The following is a 19,573-nucleotide window of genomic DNA, read 5'->3' on the forward strand; positions in this document are numbered from 1 at the left end:
AATAATTCTAATGAAGTCAAGGTGCAACGCAAGAAACGTGAAGATGACGAGTTGCTGTGCAGAGGACACGTCATGAATACTCTTTCTGATTGCTTGTATGATATGTATACTACAGTCAAGTCGCCAAAGGAAATCTGGAATGTGCTGGAGTACAAGTATAATACGATGAAATAAGGTGCGGACAAATTTCTGATTATGCAATATTTTGATTTTCATATCACTGAGAATTCTTCTCTTATGGATCGGATTCATGATCTCCAAGTGATTGTGTCTAAATTACATGATCTGAAAGTGGAGGTATCTAAATCTTTGCAAGTTGGAGCAATAATAGCGAAACTTCCAACCAGTTGGAATGACTATAAGAAAAATTGCTCCAAACTATAAAACATTCATTATAGATCAAATTTTGAAACATTTGCGTATTGAAGAAGATACCAGAAATCTTCAAAAGAAGCAAACAGAATATGATATTAAAGTGAATACCTTAAGTGAGAAGAATTCACATAATTTTTCTGGTTCTAAAAGAAAGTCTCCAGAAGCAAGTACATCTAAGGACAAGAAGAAGAATAGAGTCTGCTATAAGTACGGCAAGAAGGGACATTACGAGCGCGAATGCAAGGTAGATTGCAACAAAAAACAAAAGAAAAACAATGCCAAAAATGCAAATCTAGTTGAACAAGAAGTTGCTAAGACTGTTGCAATGATTTCACATTGGAACATTGGCATGATTTCTGAGTTACATATAGCTGTTGCAACCAAATCGTGTGACTTGTGGTATGATTCTGGTGCCACCGTGCACGTTTGTAATAATAAGTCCCAATTCAAGACTTATGAAGAAGTTCCTGATGATCATGAAGTATTGAGAGGAAACCATAATACAGCAAATGTTCTTGGCAAAGAAAGTGTAGACTTGCAGTTTACTTCTGAAAAGAAACTTATATTGGTCAATGTACTTCATATTCCAGAAATTAGGAAAAATCCTGTATCGGCCGATGCCTTAAACAAAAAGGGGCTAAAGGTTGTACTAAAGTCTAATAAGATTATCTTCTCTATGAATGGTGTATTTATAGGCAAGGGATACTCTTGTGATGGAATGTTCAAGTTACGTATCAATAAAGATAATATTTCTGTATATGTTGTAGATGTTTCATATTCTCTTTGGCATGGTAGATTAGCACATGTTAATCATAAAACTTTGTAGTTTATGTCTAAACATGGGCTGATTTCATTTAAAGATAATGCTGAGAAAAAATGTGAAATGTGCATACAAGTAAAAATGACCAGATTACCTTTTCCTAAAGCAGAAATAAACAATGATTTGTTAGATCTTGCTCATTCTGACATTTGTGAATTAAATGGCTTTCTAACAAGGGGAGAAAAAAGGTATTCCATCATATTCATTGATGATTATTCAAGATATGTGTATGTTTACATGATGAAAACGAAAGATGAGTCATTTCATATGTTTAAGTGTTACAAAAATCTTGTGAAAAATCAACTAGGAAAGAAAATTAAAATTTTGAGAAGTGATAGAGGTGGAGAATATTTGCCTACTGATTTTTCTCAATTTTGTGAAGAAAATGGGATTATACACCAAACTAACGCACCTTTTACTCCGCAGCAAAATGGTTTGGTAGAAAGAAAAATAGGACTTTGGAAAATATGGTAAATGCCATGATTATAAGTTTTAGACTGCCTAAAAATTTATGGAGAGAGACTTTACTGGCTGCTTGTCATATACATAATCGAGTAACTTCGTTTAATCCAAGATATCACCATATGAATTATGGAAAGGTAAAAAATCAAACTTGAAGTATTTTCGAGTTTGGGGTTGTATAGCCTTTTATAGAGTCCCTGATCATAAAAGAACTAAATAGAGACATCGAGTATTTAAAAGTGTGTTTGTAGGCTATGCTGAAAATTCAAAAGCATATAAATTGCTAGATTTAGATTCTAACATCATTATGGAATATAGAGATGTCAAATTTTTAGAAAATAAATTTTTTTATAATTCAACAATGAGTATGAATTCAAGCCAAGAGCCACCGCCCATTTCCAATGCTAGACTCTCTAATAATAATAAAAGGAATGCAGGGGACGTTCCAAGTTAATTGAGGAGGAGTCAAAGGCAGTAAAAGGAAAAACATTTATCCTCTGATTTTATAGATTCACAAGCTATTGTTTTCTTAGTTGAAGGCGATAAACAATTTCTACTTGACAAGATTCCTGTCTTGTTGAATGTAGAAGATGACCCTAAAACTTTTAATGAAGCTATGGAATCAAGAGATGCATCGTTTTGGAGAGAGGCAATTAATGATAAAATGGATTCATTATTAAGTAATCATACTTGGATCCTAGTCAATTTGCCTCCGGGTTCTAAGCCAATTGGCTGTAACTGGGTATTTGGAAAGAAATATGCTACTGATGGATCTGTACAAACTTTTAAGGCAAGATTAGTAGCAAAAGGATTTAGGCAAAAAGAGAGAACTAATTATTTTGATACTTATGCACCAGTGGCCAGAATTACATCTATAAGAGTACTATTAACATTGGCTTCAATGTTTGATTTGTGTGTACATTAGATGGATGTAAAAATGGCGTTTTTAGATGGATGTAAAAATGGCCTTTTTAAATGGTGACTTAAATGAAGAGGTGCATATGGATCAACCAAAAGCTTTTGTTCTACCAGAAAATGAAAAGAAAGTTTACAAACTGATAAGATCTCTGTATGGTTTAAAGCAAGTACCTAAACAGTGGCATCAAAAGTTTGAATCTGCTATACTCTCTAATGGTTTTAAATATAATAATGCTAATAAGTGCATTTATTCCAAGTTTACTAGAGAATGTGGTGTGATAATCTGTCTATATGTAGATGACATGCTAATTGTTGGTACCAATTACAAAGGCGTTGAAGAAACTAAGAAGTATTTATCTTCTACATTCAATATGAAAGATCTTGGAGAAGTAGATACTATCTTAGGAATTAAAGTTAAGAAACATAGTGTGGGCTATTCTTTAAGTCAATCTCATTATGTTGAGAAAGTTTTGAAGTATCAACATTTGAAAGTGAAGAAGTAAGCACTCCTTATGATCCTAACTTCAAGTTGTTTGAAAATTCTGGAAAGCCGATTGCTCAATTAGAGTACACTAGTGCAATTGGTAGTCTAATATATGCTATGCATTGTACTAAGTCAGATATTTCATATGCAGTTTGTAGGCTCGCTAGGTACACTGAGAGTCCTGGTATAGAACATTGGAAAGCTATAGGTACAGTGCTTGGACATCTTAAAAGGACCAAAGATTTAGAGCTTTCCTATAACAAATTTTTGGCTGTACTTGAAGGTTATACTGATGCAAGTTGGGTAACCAGTGTATGTGACAAAGTGTCTACTTTTGGATGGATTTTTACGTTAGGTAGAGGAGCTGTTTATTGGGCATCAAAGAAACAAACTGTTATAACTTATTCCACCATAGAGGCTGAACTTGTAGCCTTAGCAGCTGCATGCAAAGAGGCCGAATGGCTAAGAAACTTACTGTTAGATATCGAGTTGTCGCCAAAACAAATGCCAGCCATTTCTTTGCATTGTGATAGCGAAGCCACTATGTCTAGAGCTTTCAATAGAATATATATATAACGGCAAATCTAGACATATAAGCCTAAGACACAAATATGTCAGACAAGTATTGAATGATGGCATAGTCACAGTGGTGTATGTTAGATCATTCAACAACTTGGCGGATCCAATCACTGAAACTTTCTCAAGAGATATAGTGAAAACAATGTCATTAGGAATGGGGTTAAAACCCTTTGTCTAGAACCACTAGTAATGGTAACCCAACCTCTCTTCTAGCACTAACACTAGATGAAAGGTTTAAAGGGTAATAACAAGCTTCTAATAAGTGGTTGTGAGCACTAGAAATTGTATTATACCATTCCAAGGTACTAGTGCAGTTTGATACTTAAGAGGCTGAGTATCATAATCTTAATGAAGTTAAATATGGTTTCATAGTGCCTTGGTAATAAAGGCTTGAAAGTACTTCACCTATATGATCATGGGAGTGGTGCCGCTCCTAGGAAAAGTGGGGGTTTTCTTTTGTAAGTGATCATGAATCTAAAGTGGAGCACATGACCGGTAAAAGTGCAAAAATCATTTCGTGAACTATTCTCCGAAAAGGATATAACCTTGTGTGTGCTATTTCTGTTTTAACTTTAAAGTTATGGTTTAAGCAATGTAGTCACCTTAACTTGTTAGAACAAGTGAAATATTTACACTAAGAGAAGGGTTTAAGTTCACAAACACCTTTCTCTATGCAAGATAATATGAGTGCTGATTTAATTTCATTACAAACTAAGTGGGGGATTGTTGGTAATAGTTTGTAATAAAAAAGTTGAAGTTTATTGTCCCACATTGAAAGAGGACACCTTGGACCTTGGGGCTTTCTGATTAGGGTAGGGTGTTAATTAATTATCTAAAATATTTATTTTAGATAATTAATTAGAGGTGGTTAATAACAGTTACATTTAACAGACATACCTATTAAATGGTTAACTACCTGTACACTTATTCAATAAGGATTGCATTCTTTGATAATGTCTTGGAGAGGTGTTTCTATTCTTTAAAATAGTAGGATTTTGACAGAATTAAATCACTTTTTCATTGATAGTTCTTAGATTTGGTTATATTCTAGAGGTAATTTGTCTAATATAAAGGCAAATAACATCTTAAGGAAAGTGTTTTCATGCCTCAAAGTCTTTGCATTTGTCTTGTTTAGATTAGTTATTTACTATATTTCCAACATCAGATGGGCTTCCAGTTTGCGGGAAAAGCAGTATACACTGCAGTGTGGGTTGCTGCTGCCTCATTGTTCATGGAATTGCCGGGTTTCTCGACCCAGAAATGGCTCACTGCTGGAGGGCTTGGTACTGTCTTGCTTACACTTGCTGGTCGTGAGGTATGATTTATATGTCTTTTCTGCTGAAGTGTTTACCCTTCTTCTAGTTGCAATTTCTTTACTTGGTCCAGTGATCGTGGTAGATTTACACATTTAAAACATGATTTTATGCCTGTTTTTTAGTTCATTTGAATTGTTTCTGCTGTTATTATGCTTAGATCTTTACCAATTTTCTTTTTAAGTGCAATGATTCATGCAACACAGCCATTTGTGTGAATGAATCGATTCAGACAAAAGATTGAAGGCTATTCTTGTACTGTCGAGGTTGGTATTTTGGTTCTCCGCAACTTCTCCCACTGTATTCTACTTCTTCTAGGTGAAGAAGGGCTGAAGGAGAGAATAGAGAGAGAGAGAGAGAGAGAATATTTCTGGTCTGAGAACCATTTATGTATGGACTGTGGAGTGTTGTAGATGCACCTTGAATTTTTCCTACGTTGATTTATGAAATTGTTTTTTTTGGGAAGAGAGAGTACTCTCAGAACTTTCTTGCTTTTCTTTTAGCTGACTTTAGTATTTTCTTACTATATGTATTTATGTCTTTGCATGTAGCGCGGTGGTCACCAACAGTTGTAATGGGTGAAGGTTGCGAACTGTTCACATTCCAAACCACGAGTTTACTGTCAATGTTGTCAGAAATTTAAGTCAAAGAACTCATTGGTGGATAAAAACTCATTTAGCCATCAGTCACTTGGATGTGAACAAAATCAGCGTAAGGCCAAATTCTGGTTATACTTACCTTGGAATGGATCAAAACTTTGAATTTTTGGCAGAGCATTGTGGCTGACATGCGCAAAGTTCTGGCCAAAAATCCCCAAGTTGAACAACAGAGGTGGCACAGGAGTATTTCTGGAAAATATTAATCCAGAAAATCAGGCATCGTTTGTCGGTTTCAACTATTGAATTCTTGCTTGCTATATGTGTTTGGTCAGTTTATGTGAGTTGTGACTACTAGATCTAAGGTCACTAACTTGATTACAAGGATCAACGGATTTGTTCATACTTCGTCTATTAGCCAATAAAAGTTCCGACTGCATATGGTCTTGTATTCAATTGACTTTTCCTGAACTTCCCATTCCTTTTCTGTTCAGATGTTCTGTTTAAACCTTTAAAGAATCTGGCACCTTTTTGCTAATTGATAAACAAAAAATTCACTACCTTCCCATATGAAGTCCTGCTTACATCATGTCAAGAGATTGAAAATACTAGGATTTCATATGGATTAGTTATTTTTAGAGGTGTTTTTCAAAAACTTTACCAGGGTTCCTAATGGATTAGCACATTTTCCCACAGCAAGAAGGAAGCATCAGATTGAACTAGTCAATCATTCATTTGGTAGTTCTTAATTATAACTTTCAAAGGCTTTACTGCAACTATTTAATTCCGATTTAAGGTTGTTTTTTTGCCATTGCACATGGATTCCGTGCAAGAACCATTGGAAAACTAGAGTCATCCTTAATGTCATATGTTTCTCATACTATATTTTATTAGTATCAACTTCTCGACCTTTATCCAGAAGGATCCAAGACAAAGCACCAGTTGATCCAATGACGCAATCTTGAAGGTACAATGCATAACTTGGAAAGTATTAACAGCAAGGGAGCAGCAGCATAATCAACTCTTAAGGACAACCAGGCTATATAAGGCCATTGTACGGCGCCATAAACCTCCCAAGGAAGAACCAAACTCCAATCCAATTCTCGGAATAAGCAATGATTTCAGTGACCAAAGCCACCAGTGAAATAGCAAGAAAGGCCTTTAGAAAAATTTGTACAACCTCCCTTTGTGATTGTAATATTCATCTGTTGCGTGGGAATGGCCAATATGTTACTTGACTTGAAACAAATAGTTACTGTTTTCCCATTCAAAACCATTAGGTTCTTATGGAACCTTTTAATTTGTTGTCTTTAACAATAATAATTCGAAGGGACGGTACTGGAAGGAAAAACTTGGGAAGCGAGGGAATATGGAGATGATAAGAATTCGATCCTCATTTAAGGCACAGAAAGGAAAAAAAAAAAAAAAACTTTACCGACTTTGCTATATCTAGTTCTCCATCATAGAACATTTCTTCTTATTATTCTTTAATTTTTTTTGTTTAGGTAATCCTTGTTTGCGACTACTATAAATGATACTTTGATATTCAATTAGTCTCATGCCATTTCCCGTTAACAAAAACAATAAAATTTTATTCAGAATTAACGGTTTTGGCCTTTTGTTGTTAGAACAAAGTTCAATTTCACTAGTTGTCACACGTCATATGTTACCGAAGATGATAACAATCACATTTTCTTTTTCCTTTTCATCTAAGGGAAACTCCAAAGCATAGAGTTTAAGAGTTACTTCACAGATTTTACCACCTGACTAATGTTCTTACTAGCTAAGCTGCGATTAAAGTAATTTAACTCATCTAAAATAATGTGCATGTAGTAGTAAATCAATAATTGGAAAAATTTTATCTAAACTTTTTACTTTTGGTATGAAACAAAATTAAAACAAAGACTAACCTAAAACTAACCCTTTTGGAAAATTCCAATGGTGGGACTCTTGACCGCATTGGTGAAGTTTTAGACATTGCCAAAATGGTTGTCCGCTGCTCCCGCTTTAAGCATTGACTTATATCATGTCGATCATCAAAAGCAATTGTAAGCATTTTTCCCCATGCAATTATGCATGGGAACAGACAAACAGTGAATGGACGTAACCCTTTTCGTGAAGAATGAAGAGTCTATTTCCAGGACAGCGTATCAAGTAATGCGATCTTTGTATAGCTCAGTTGTCCTTTTCTCTTTCTCTTGCCCATCACTCAATTGTTCAATCATTTCTAAGCAAAGAAATAGTAGTCGTAGTCACTTCATCGCAATCCAGTCTTGGTTGGTGAAAAATTAACAGCTAAAGAGACAACTCACAACTCAAATAAAAATATGAAATTAAAAAAAATGGTTTGATAAGTCGAGAAACACGAATTATTTTCACAAGTTGAACTGCTAACAACATATCCAATTGCCATGGAAAATGTGAGTTTACTTTTATCAGGTTGCGTAGATATGGTTTGCATTTCACTGAGCATATCAATGGATGATAATGTAATTATAATCAAGAAGTAATATATACGTTCATACATACATTTTTATTACCTTTGAAGTTGATTAGTGCTACAGAAAATTCATAACTAAGTGGGATATCGAAATTTGGAATAAGGCAGTGTTCCCACATCCTAACCCTCCCCCTCGGTTTCGCATACAAGCAAAACTTGATCACTTTTCAATTCCAAGTAAAACCAGTTTCTTTTCACAAGTTGATATTAGATCATCATAATTGGAGTTGGTGAATTTTCTTAATGATGCACCAGTTTTCTTCTGCTTGGAGTGCAAAGGAATGTTATAAATTCAATAACTTGTCAGTGACATGCAATTATTGAGAAATCTGTTGACAGAGTTTGTTTCCACTTTCCAGCTTTTGCTACCCTACAATATGATCCTCAGCAGTGAAGCCAACGTTCTCATTTATGATATATGTCCCCTGGAGTACTCCCTTCCTTTCCTGGTCTGTCACACTTTGAACATAAACTAAAGGGACAGACTAGAGTTATGTGCATCCTAAATCAACCCTTTGTACAAGTTAAAAGTTCTAACACTAGCAATATAAATTATCTATGCTAATGGTACAAGTCATCAATGTATTAGAAGTTTAGATTTAGGATGAAAGGTGCTTATTTAATCTCTCTCGTTTAGTATAAAATCGAGAAAATAAAATAATAATAATTTGTCAAGGAGATTGGTGCATCCCTTTGACCAGAGCACAAACCTAGGAACTAACAAGTAGTTATGGCGTTCAATCCTTCTTCTTCTTCTTTTTTTTTCTTTTCAATTCACCGGCAATCTACATAATGTATATAAAACAAACATAATTAAGTTTCCTGCACCTTAAAGCTTAACAGTTTATAATAGAGACTGCAATGGATAAACCTCTGCTTGGAGGCCAATATTTACCTTGTTCACTGTGAAAATTTTACATTTGGCACTAGATATGGAAGTTTCGTGCAGCTATTCAGTTTAAAACAGTTTCTATACCCCATTGGCTGGGGGACGGGAGGTGGGGGATACAATTCAGCGTGATACAGATATCAATGCTAACTCCAAAACCAAGCAATATTGATAGAGAAAATACCCAAAGAAATAGTATTATTGATATACTGCTCCCAATCTAGGGATGGATCTTACTTGGGTCAAGTAGAAGTGTTATCGTAAATAAACAGGGTTCTACAGTAGCAAAGTGTATCAGCTTTGGCTTAAGTACATTTGGAGTAATATATCCACATGCCTCTTCAGAACTGGCACTGTCATTTTCTATATCTGAAAAAAGAATTTGGACTGTTTCTCTTCTTATTACCTAAATAAATAAAAGGCCGTGAACAGATTTTAGCCAGGGAAAATTTGGAACTGGCTTTCTGTACCTCTAAGCTACAGAAAAATCAATGCTTACATCTCCTAAAAATGTAATTGGCCTCGTTCTCTTCAAAGAAAGTCCGGTTGGCCTGTTGACGTCAAGCAACGATGCCACATACGGCTGTTGGGGTCGACAGTCCTGGGTTGAGAAATGACTTCAGGAATGGGAAAGTACACGTAGTGAGTATTGCATATACCCACAGTGATGCCACTGTATCCAGCAAATGCACCATGAACCTGGATGTAATCCATGGATATGTATACCATAAGGTTATTGTCCCAAATATCAGAGTGATATTAAATCTCCTATTAGTTGCAGGTAGACAGCCATTACTAGCCACAAACCAGAAAAGGGGAAGAACAATACTTGCTTCAACAAAGGAAATAAAAGAAAACTGTTATTCAGGAAGGAGACAGCTGAAAAAAATAAAATTCGCTTTTGTATGTGAGCAAAAGTTTGACAACAATTTGCCCACTTGGAAAGGACAGCTCAAGTAAACATTTCATGATTGACATTTTTGGTCCAGTCAAGTGTACAAATTTGACATAAACATTTTTAATTGGGTAACATAAGGAAAGTAGATGTTAGAAAAAGGAAGTGCCCAAAAATGAGCCCAAGATTATTTTCATTTCAGGAAGACTTCTTTGTCAAACAATTGTGGCAGCATAAAGGGCATTTTCCTGTTTGTACTTGTTCTAGTAGGGATACATTGCACCAAAAGTAGACAAGGAAGCTAAATATTATCTTCCCAGGAGTTGTTTTCACTAATCCAAAAGGTGCTAAGATAGGCTTACAGCATTTTGGCCAAGTACAGTGCAGAGGATTCCATCCGAGGCATTTGCACGACATGCACGAATCATGTATGTAGGATCTATGTACTTCACGTCAGCTGGAGCACCCATCTCCTTAAAGTATTTTTTTATCTGCAAGGAAGTCTTCCAAATGAAGTACTCTATATTTGACAACAGGCAGTCATCCCAATGAGGAATGAACAAGTATGGGCTTAACTATGCTCCTCACATCTTTAAAACTTTTCTGGGATATACAAATATCATTTCATGATAAGAATCCTTTAGCATATATTCCACTGACAATTAATTGAATTAATCTGGGAATTAGTACAGACAGATGGAACAAAGATTCTAACTTAGTACTAATTACTCTTAAATATCCTAGTTAGCATTAAACCTAATTCACGTCTGCTTTATTGGCAATAAGAGAGCACGGACATACCCACGTACAGATATCAGGAAGAGAAAATTCAAGGGAAATTTTGAATATTAGATTCGATCGCCTAATTGATGTCAATAAGGACTATAGGCATTATACAAAAACCAATAATCATATAAAAGTAAATCAAGCAGCAGACCTCCTGTTGAATATGGACACCAATATCACCAAGAACAATGTTGCCGGATGCATCTTTGGCATTAGTTTTCTCCAGATGATTCTGCAATGTTTCGTGATGCAGGGATATAAATACAACTGTTTTTAGCAAGGTATAAAATTAATATGAAGGTCAGTATCAGATCAAAATAAAAGGCATTGATGTCCTAAAAGCTACTATGAGCTTCCTGGATCAATGAGGTCGAATTCAACAAACCTTATTTTGCCAAAATATAGAAGGGAAGAAAACAGTGTATATGTTTCGTCATGTATATTAGTTGCGTGCCACACCAACGCTGTAGTGATGCTACAGAAATGCAAGAAATTCCTGGCAGTCTAGTGGGAAGAGATTCCTCCAAGATATTAAACTAACATCAAGTGAGGATACCCAAAAGGCTATGACAAAAATTGTATGCGAGTGCAATATGTGTCCCAATGTATTAAAAGGAAACTAGAACTTAAACTCACCTGTCCAGCTCCCTCTGCCACACACACTACAGCTGATCCTTTGGTGGCGAGGAGATACTTCAGATGTGTCAGGACACCATGAGGTCCGTGCAAATTAAAAGGAACCTTACGAATGCAAAAACAGATGGTTCCAATTTAAAGGCCCAAAAATATATGTTAATTCACTGTCAGTGGGAGAAATACCTCTGGGATCAAACATATGTCAATTTGTCCACTAGCAAGAGACGCTTGCATAGCTATAAATCCACTACTACGCCCCATCAGCTTCACAACTCCAATACCACGATAAGCACTATGAGCCTGTCAAGAAGAACAAGAAGATGATTGTAACTGGGACAGGGTAAACTAAACAAGTTCAAATACATAATTCATCTAAGAACCAAATAAATAAATAAAGGTAAAAGTTAACACAATCGCAATCTAACAGAAATTAAAATGCATAAAGAACGAGTTAAAATATATACCTCAATATAAGCAGAATTGATTGCTCGCTGCGCTTCTTCGACAGCAGTATCGAAACCAAATGTTTTATCCATCAGCATGATATCATTGTCTATGGTTTTAGGCACACCAACTACAGCCACCTTCATCTTTCTTCTCCGGCACTAGAGCACAGATAAAGACAAAATCTCAATATTAAATCTTAACATGCTAAAAGTAACTGAAAAAATAGGCCACCAAACAAAAGTAAGGACACTGAACACAGTAAACATGGATATATGTCAATGCTTACACTTATATTACTCAACAGTTACAAGTTTTAAGAAGATTGAAAAAGTAAAATAGAGATAGGTTTGCATATCTGCAGACACTTCACTTTCAGTTTTTATTTAATCTGTTTGGATTAATTGTTTTTGGGGGTGTTTTTGAAATATTTTACTGTAGCAATGTATATGAAAGACTTTTACTGTAGATATTTTTGGTGATGTTTTTGAAGACATTTTTGGGATATATTTTGGGATATTTTTAAAGTTTAAAAATTTTTAGGATATTTTTTAAAAATTAACACTACCACCCATCACCACCCCCTCCCTCCCTCCCTCCCTCTCTCTCTTTCTTTCTCCTCCCTCTTCCTCTTCCCTCTCTCCCCTCCCCTCCTCTAGTACATGGCCTCAATGGGTGTGGCAGGAAAGGGGAGGGGAGTAGGGGACGAGGAAAGAGAGGGAGAAGGAAAAGGGAGGGAGAGGAAAGAGAAGGGAGGGGATGGTGGCAGCAGTGGTGGTGATAGATGAAAGAAGAAGATGGTGTAGATTTTTTGTATATTTTTTAATTTTTTTGTATATTTGGAGTTCTTGTTGATATATTATATGGATGTGGTGTTTTTGGAGTTGTTTTTATTTATGTATTACTGTAGCATTGTACATAGAAAACTTGCTTTTCAAAAAATGGAGAATCCAAACAGAGGGAATCTATCATACAATGGCAAGCAAAAGTTATACTGGAATTTTGTTTTCAAAAACTTATTAGCTAGTTAACTTTAGGTTTTCTCGTATTTGCTATCTTACAGAGACCAAAGTAATAGCAGACACCCCATCTCAGCACAAAGGTCACAAGTTTAACAACCTCGTCATGTATCGCATTGGCACCAGCATGAGTACCATTTCCACCTAGCACAAAAAGCATGTTGATCCCTCTGTCCTGAAATTAATTTGGAGATAATACCAGCAAATGTTGCTTACAAACTCAATTTGGTATAAGCAATATGAAGTGAAATAGTAATGCGAGTAAAACAAAGTCTGATTGAGAACCTCCATCCTGTCCACAATTTCGCTAACAGTAGGTCCACCACGTGACACTCCCAACAAACTTCCCCCAGAAAGATGAACATTTTGAACGACTTTCCTGGATAACTGACAATTCACAAAAATATCTAAACAGGTAAATAAAGAGTCAAAGACAATTCCAAACTAGAGAAGCATATTCAGAGAAGCAAGCGAGATAATAACATAAAAGCATCATTATAGCATCATTATGCATGGGTACATGACAAAATCACAATTGAAAAAGCATTTTGTTAGCCCAAGAAATGTCTCAGACAGTAAAAGCATATTAACAAAAACTCAAGGTCCCAGTAAATTACAGCACAGGCACAATCAATATCTGACACCACACACTAATTTAGGACCTAAAACAATACTCTACAGACTACAAACTAGAGTCAGTGTACTAAGGTTCTTCAAGGCCACATCTGCACATGCACAGTCTGTACTGACAACTGCAATCACATTTCTGGCTGACATGTAACTTCTAGCATTCTAGCAAACATGTAGTAGCCAGTGAAATAAATCTAGGAATGGTACAGAAATATGCAAATTGAGGATTATTCCCAACCATCACATCCCTTCCCAGGTTCTTGTCACATCAAATGTCTGTAAATAAAAGAATGATTAACAAGAATGAACCACATCCATGTTATAAGAAGAAATCATTGCATAATTATAATTGCTTATAAATATTCTTTGAGATCTCTCCTCATATTGAAAGAGCTACTTGCTGGGAAGGGAAAAAAATAAAGACAACAAAAAAAAGAGAGATAATAACATAAGAACTTACAGGCATTTCAGCTAGATCTTGGTCTGAAAAGCCGCGATAACCAAAAGGGATTCCCACGATCTTTTTCACACCATATATTTCAAGAGTGATTACAACCTAAGACCATTAGAGCAAAGAAAGGTTAGATGCTAAGAAGTCATGCATTAATTCCAAAGTTCTTATGCTGCATATAAAGAAGCATTATACGGTTTAAAGGACTTCACAAAAAGCTTTTGGCAACTGTCTACAATCAATGTTTCTCAAAGGTCCCGTAATTAAGGTGGAAAGTTGTCTAAACATCTCAAAGGAATAAATTAACTATGGACACAAGTAACGAATTTGACTTCTCCAAAAAATTGATCTTCAAAATTGGACATGTTCTTGGTTTGATGTTGTCTTGCCAGCTGCACAGCTCTAGTACAATTTAATGTGCATGAAGACACTATAATCTCAGCAGACATAGTAAACTTAATGAGAACTTAAGATCCTGTTACCTGTCGGATGACATCATTAAGCCCAGGACAAAGTCCCCCACAAGTTACAATAGCTGCTTTTACTTCTTCTGGCTTAAAGTATATTTTCTCTCGAGGACCAGCACGGTGCACCCTGAAAATAAGTCAGTGCCAACCACACGATAAGATTCTACCGTAGAATAATGATCCGTTGCATCAAAATGACAGAGGTATTTATTGGGATCAAAAAGAAAAGAAACCAAAAAGAATCTTAATCCAGATTCATAACATATAATATGGTCAATGCTCATTTCACCTATCCAGTATACAAGAGCCAACAACTATATAGAGAAAAGAAACCAAAAAGAATCTTAATCCAGATTCATAACATATAATATGGTCAATGCTCATTTCACCTGTCCAGTATACAAGAGCCAACAACTATATAGAGATAAAGATCAGTTTAAAACACAAATATGTCAACAAAAAAAAAATGTCAAACAGGATCATAAATGTGTAAGATATCTATCCTGAATGATGCTCCAGAATACCAATTAAGGTTGATGGACAGCAGAGGATGAAAATCAAGCTGCCCAACTGATTTCCCAGAAAAATTAATAAAATGGATAAACGGGATAAACACCTTCAGTGTTACATGCAAAAAACTTAATTCTCTTAAATTTTCTTCTGTTTGTGACTACTAGCCCAAGACATATAAAGCTGAAAAAGAAAAACAAGGAAAAAACTAAACTTGTGTCTTCTTTATAAATCCATTCTTCAATCAAGTTATTGCTTCTTTCTAGCTTTCTTCGACTGGAGAGCATTACCAATGTTTTTGCTAATGTGCAGAAAAATATTGTACCCTTTGACCATTGATGATTTTCAACTTAACATGCATCAAAGAGAAATTAAAAATGCACTGGGAATTGGGTGAGACAGAACCAATGACTGGTTTCACTTGAAGTACCAAATTCCATCCACTTTATGCATGGCTACTAACCAGATGGAATGCAAGGAAGTTCTGTGTTGACAAGACTGAGACTTTACACAACTATCATAGAACACACAAAGAAGACAATTAGAATCCTCTTGCTGATGTGCTAACGGAGGGTTCCTATCCTCAAAAGCACCACCATCTTTGCTGACAAATCCCATCCACTTCACCTTCTGACCAAACAGGTTTCAAGAAATACAAATTGAGAGCCTAGTATTCATGTTTGTCAGCAATCTATCCTTAAATCACCAAGCTTTATAAGTAGACAACATCTCCATCGATGAAAGATAGTAAAAGTTTATATCTAGAGATCTTAACAACTATACGCCCTCTTAATCTGGAAATGCCAGAAATTTACCATTGCTCCACCCATGTGCAGCCAGGATCAATGCACTCTGCACCAGCAGATGTGGGAGAGGAAAAATGTATCACCTGAAAATTTTGTACAGTAACATATCTAAGTACTTTTACTAACAGAATCAAACCATTGGCTCAGATGTATAAGTACAGGTACATGCATGTATATTCTAATTTCTTCATTTACTATATCCCCCAAGGATTAAAGTAGACCCCAAAAAAATACACTTGTATCAAAATTAACATGATTAGGCAAGGTATGCAACAATAGCTATTAAAGGTTTAACAAGGTGCATGCATAGGCACTGAGGCACAGCAAAAAACTTGTTGCACCTACGTGCTTCTGAACAAGGCACTTGTGAGAAAGCTTGCACCTAGTTCAGAAACTTCTCTATGTTTTTTTTTGTGCTTCCTGTCACAATGAGTTTGCATCTGACAAAACAATTGCATATGCATTATTTACCATGTTAGATTTTGAAATCTGGCCTCAAGAATAACTTATTTGATACGAAATTGTGTCAACTTAGTATATTAAATACATTTAATGTGCATTATCCCTTACCAATTTATCTGAAACACACAACTCACTTGTTATGGGTCTATAACACTAGCAGCAACTCTTCCACAATCCGCACCCGAAAACAGAAAGGGGAAAAAAAAGACCTTTGAAATACTCTTAATTGAATTTGACTCAAGGTTTATCCCTGGCGAGCAGCAATATAATGACAATAGCAGTACTAAACTAATGGTGGTAATAAACTAGCACTAGCATTTTCAAAGTTATGTTGCAGAAATTGAATTGTTTGGAAAACATTGTCTTGCAAATATACATTTTTCCAATTCTTACTACTATGTGTGGAAATTGCAGGACAAAATTAGTTCCTTACCCAAATATGTCAATTTTCAGTTTTAGCATATTCAACAGATAACTGTTAGTTAAGTAAAGAACCTAACAAAATAAGTACTGAGAAAAGATGAAAATAACTAATCTTCTAAATGCAAGCTAAGCCAGATCTCCAGTACAACCCTTTTATTATTTGAGCAGTTTTGTACACCTTCTTACACCAGTCTGAAAAAATCATTAATTGCTAAGAACGCTACCCCTAATATGAGAGGAAAACAATTTAAAAAAAAAAAAAACTATTCTTTGATTGCATGCAATATCATCCACAAGCCATACAATTAGAGGGAAGCTGATTTGGAAAGGTCAGTGAAATAGCAACACATACCTTAAGAAGCACCCTATCATTATTATTAATGTATCCATGCCATGCCTCATCAGATGGATAACCTCCTGCAAATTCCTCAGTCACCGGAGTCCTGTGACAAAAGATTCAAATTCAAAAGATTATAAAAGCCCATCTTAACTTCCCTTCTGACCATTTTTCTCCTTCATAGTTAGAGGCACACTATCATAAAATTAAGTGCTTGGCTTCATACTCAGAGCAACTGCCAAGAAGTCAATCCTACTTTGATATTTATGCATTAATACTGAGCTTTTATACAATTTCAGAACCGAGTAGCTCAACTTAATTACATGTAAATTTCAAGTTTGTTTATGTATGCATCTTTTTTTAAGCTTGAGTAGAGCTTAGAATCTTAGTCAATCATAATTAAACTATTGACCAATCTAATACGAGCTCTTAAAGAATCCAAGCTCGATTCCAACATTGAGTTGCTTAGTTCGTCTTTTCAGCCCAAGCTTCAGAAACAAGGCCACATGTGCTTCCTTTTACAAATAATGTCAGCATGCCAAAAGATTCCAACTTTATTTTCGATTTTCATAGAATCTCCAATAACTTGCTCCATCAAACGTCAATAGTACTGCAACAAGTTACAAAACTGCTAAACGAATTCTCTAAGCAAAATTCTTCACTGATCACAAAATTTAGATTAAATTCAATACCAAAACCACCAAAAAAATGCAGACCAATTTATTTTCTTAAATGGTAAATTGTTAAAGCTCACCTCATTTTGAGACAGAAAGTTGAAGGATACGAAACGGCGTTGGGGAAGACATCGGTCAAGTGAGGAATGTTAAAGCGAGCTTCGAAGTCCTTCTGATACTTTGACTTCCAATCCGGATCACTAAAATCAATACTCGAAGAATAACTTCCTAATTTATTAGTCACTGCTTTTACTCGAATTCTTGGGAATTTTCTGGAAGCTCCCCCGATAATGATCGACCGGAACAAAAATGAACGATCACAGAGACGAGGAGTAGCGGAAGCTCTCGCCGGAAGTGTCAGCCTCTGTCCGATCACCGGCGAGAGCGAGTCCATTGGAAAATGCGCTGTAACGTTGGGAAAATAATCAGAAGAGACGAAATGGTTATTTAAAATAAGGGAACAAGAGAAGTCGGAGGAGAGATCGGAGTGGCGACGGAGAAAGAGAGGGGGGAAATTTTTGTACTGTGTACAAAAAACAAATTGAAAAAAAGGGAAAAGAAATAAAAATTATAAAAGAAAAATGAGGGAAAAAGAGGGAGCTGACCGAGCTGTCGTTTTCACCTTGATTTTAGGTTAATTGCAAAACAATCCTTCAAGTATCATCATATGGTATGTGTGCGCCTAAACTATCAGAATAAAGGGAATCGAAATGATCAATCTTCCGTTCTTAACTAATACTCACCCCTTCGTTTGGATTTGAATTCTATGGTTAAATTTGGTTTTCAATTTTTTGAGATGGCATCCATGTTACAAAAAAAAAAATTTAAAGAGAAAAAAATATAAATTTCATAATATACAAATAATGACCATAGTAAATGACTAGTGAAATCAGAGTTTTTTTTTTTTATTGAATTTCGGAAGTTCAAAAAGTCTATATTTGTTTTATAAAATCAATATCTTGAAAATTTTGTTACTATTAGTATTATTATAGAACATGCACATGCACATTTACTATAAAAAAATTGAAAGTTAACTAATACCAATGAAACTTCTACTTTAAAACTTTGTGTAATCCCTTGTAATTCGTAGTGTGTACTTCTAGATTGGTTGGTTGAAAGGAGAGCAGAAATACTCGTTGGCACAAGGGGAAGAGCGCACAAGAAATAGGGAGGCTAGAGTAGAGGGTGTTAAGTTGCATAATTGATAGTACATGGTCATAAGTGATAATATTGATAGGTAGGTAGCGTACCAGAAATCAAAACACATTTTATTATTTTAAGGAACCGTTTCCAATCAATACCCCCCAACCCCCCCCCCCCCCCCCCTCCCCTCTCAGACTCCCTGTCTCTCGCTCTCTCTCGGTTTCAGTATCCTTTTGGGTTTAAACAGGAGTTCTAAAAGCGGATTTTTGAAACCAAAGTAGCGCTCGCCTGCCCTCGTGCGGGCTCCTTATTTGTTTCCATTATAAAATTCTCCTTGTTCTTTTTCATTCTTTGGCAGCCTTGTTTAGAAAGCTCAAAAACAAATTTTTACATTTTTAATATAAATATTTTTTAATTATCTTTTTATTTCACATATATCAAATCGTTATATTATATTTTTTTACAATAAATTTTAGAAAATAATGAGAACTCCTTTTTTCAGCAACCCCATTTATTCATTTTGCCTAACAATTTTCATCTATCAAACCCTTTCTTTTCTTTTTCTTTTGCCATATGGTCAAGGATTACTTGTGTCTTGAAGTCTAATATGTACCCCAAGTAAGACATCAAATTCTAAACTAGGCCATATTAAACTATTTTGACTACATGATCTGGTAAATTGGGACTTTGGTAGGTAAATGTCTTTATAACTCGAAGTTGGTCACAAATCACAATGATCAGATGATCTTACACTCTGCATGCTTAATTACAAGAGCAAGTTTATCATAAAATTTATTAACAATACCGGCCAATTTAAAATAAAGAATTCAAGAAAAGTAATTTAGCGAGAGGGCAAAATCTTTATGGTGGGAAAGTAAGATTAATTTGTGTTAGAGGAACATCCCAAGAGAATTTGGATTTTCTTTCATTGATTTAATCTTCCATTTAAATCTT

General features: G+C 35.3%; 1 protein-coding gene and 1 long non-coding RNA gene across 3 annotated transcripts; one reads left to right on the forward strand and one right to left on the reverse strand.

Annotated features, from left to right (window-relative positions):
* Positions 1–27: 27 nt before the first annotated feature.
* On the forward strand, positions 28–5,974 carry LOC140010216 (uncharacterized). Its single transcript, XR_011817496.1, has 3 exons — positions 28–175; positions 4,804–4,953; positions 5,503–5,974. It is a non-coding gene; the product is annotated as an uncharacterized lncRNA (long non-coding RNA).
* Positions 5,975–9,117: 3,143 nt separating this feature from the next.
* LOC113698233 (ATP-dependent 6-phosphofructokinase 5, chloroplastic-like) lies at positions 9,118–18,034 on the reverse strand. Of its 2 annotated transcripts, XM_027217974.2 has the most exons (13): positions 17,557–18,034; positions 16,818–16,908; positions 15,590–15,663; positions 14,280–14,391; positions 13,807–13,902; positions 13,002–13,103; positions 12,817–12,891; positions 11,718–11,858; positions 11,437–11,553; positions 11,254–11,358; positions 10,769–10,849; positions 10,194–10,322; positions 9,118–9,635 (listed from the first exon to the last, which is right to left on the reverse strand). In XM_027217974.2, the coding sequence occupies exons 1-13, from the start codon at positions 17,868–17,870 to the stop codon at positions 9,468–9,470; spliced, it is 1,605 nt and encodes a 534-aa protein (XP_027073775.2). In that variant the 5' UTR covers positions 17,871–18,034; the 3' UTR covers positions 9,118–9,467. The 2 variants fall into 2 exon arrangements, with proteins under 2 accessions (XP_027073775.2, XP_071913852.1); XM_072057751.1 differs by lacking the exon at positions 11,254–11,358 and having other exon boundaries at positions 17,557–18,011.
* Positions 18,035–19,573: the final 1,539 nt, after the last annotated feature.

The sequence above is a fragment of the Coffea arabica genome, chromosome 7c, assembly GCF_036785885.1.
Source record: "Coffea arabica cultivar ET-39 chromosome 7c, Coffea Arabica ET-39 HiFi, whole genome shotgun sequence".
NCBI classification, from domain to species: domain Eukaryota; kingdom Viridiplantae; phylum Streptophyta; class Magnoliopsida; order Gentianales; family Rubiaceae; genus Coffea; species Coffea arabica.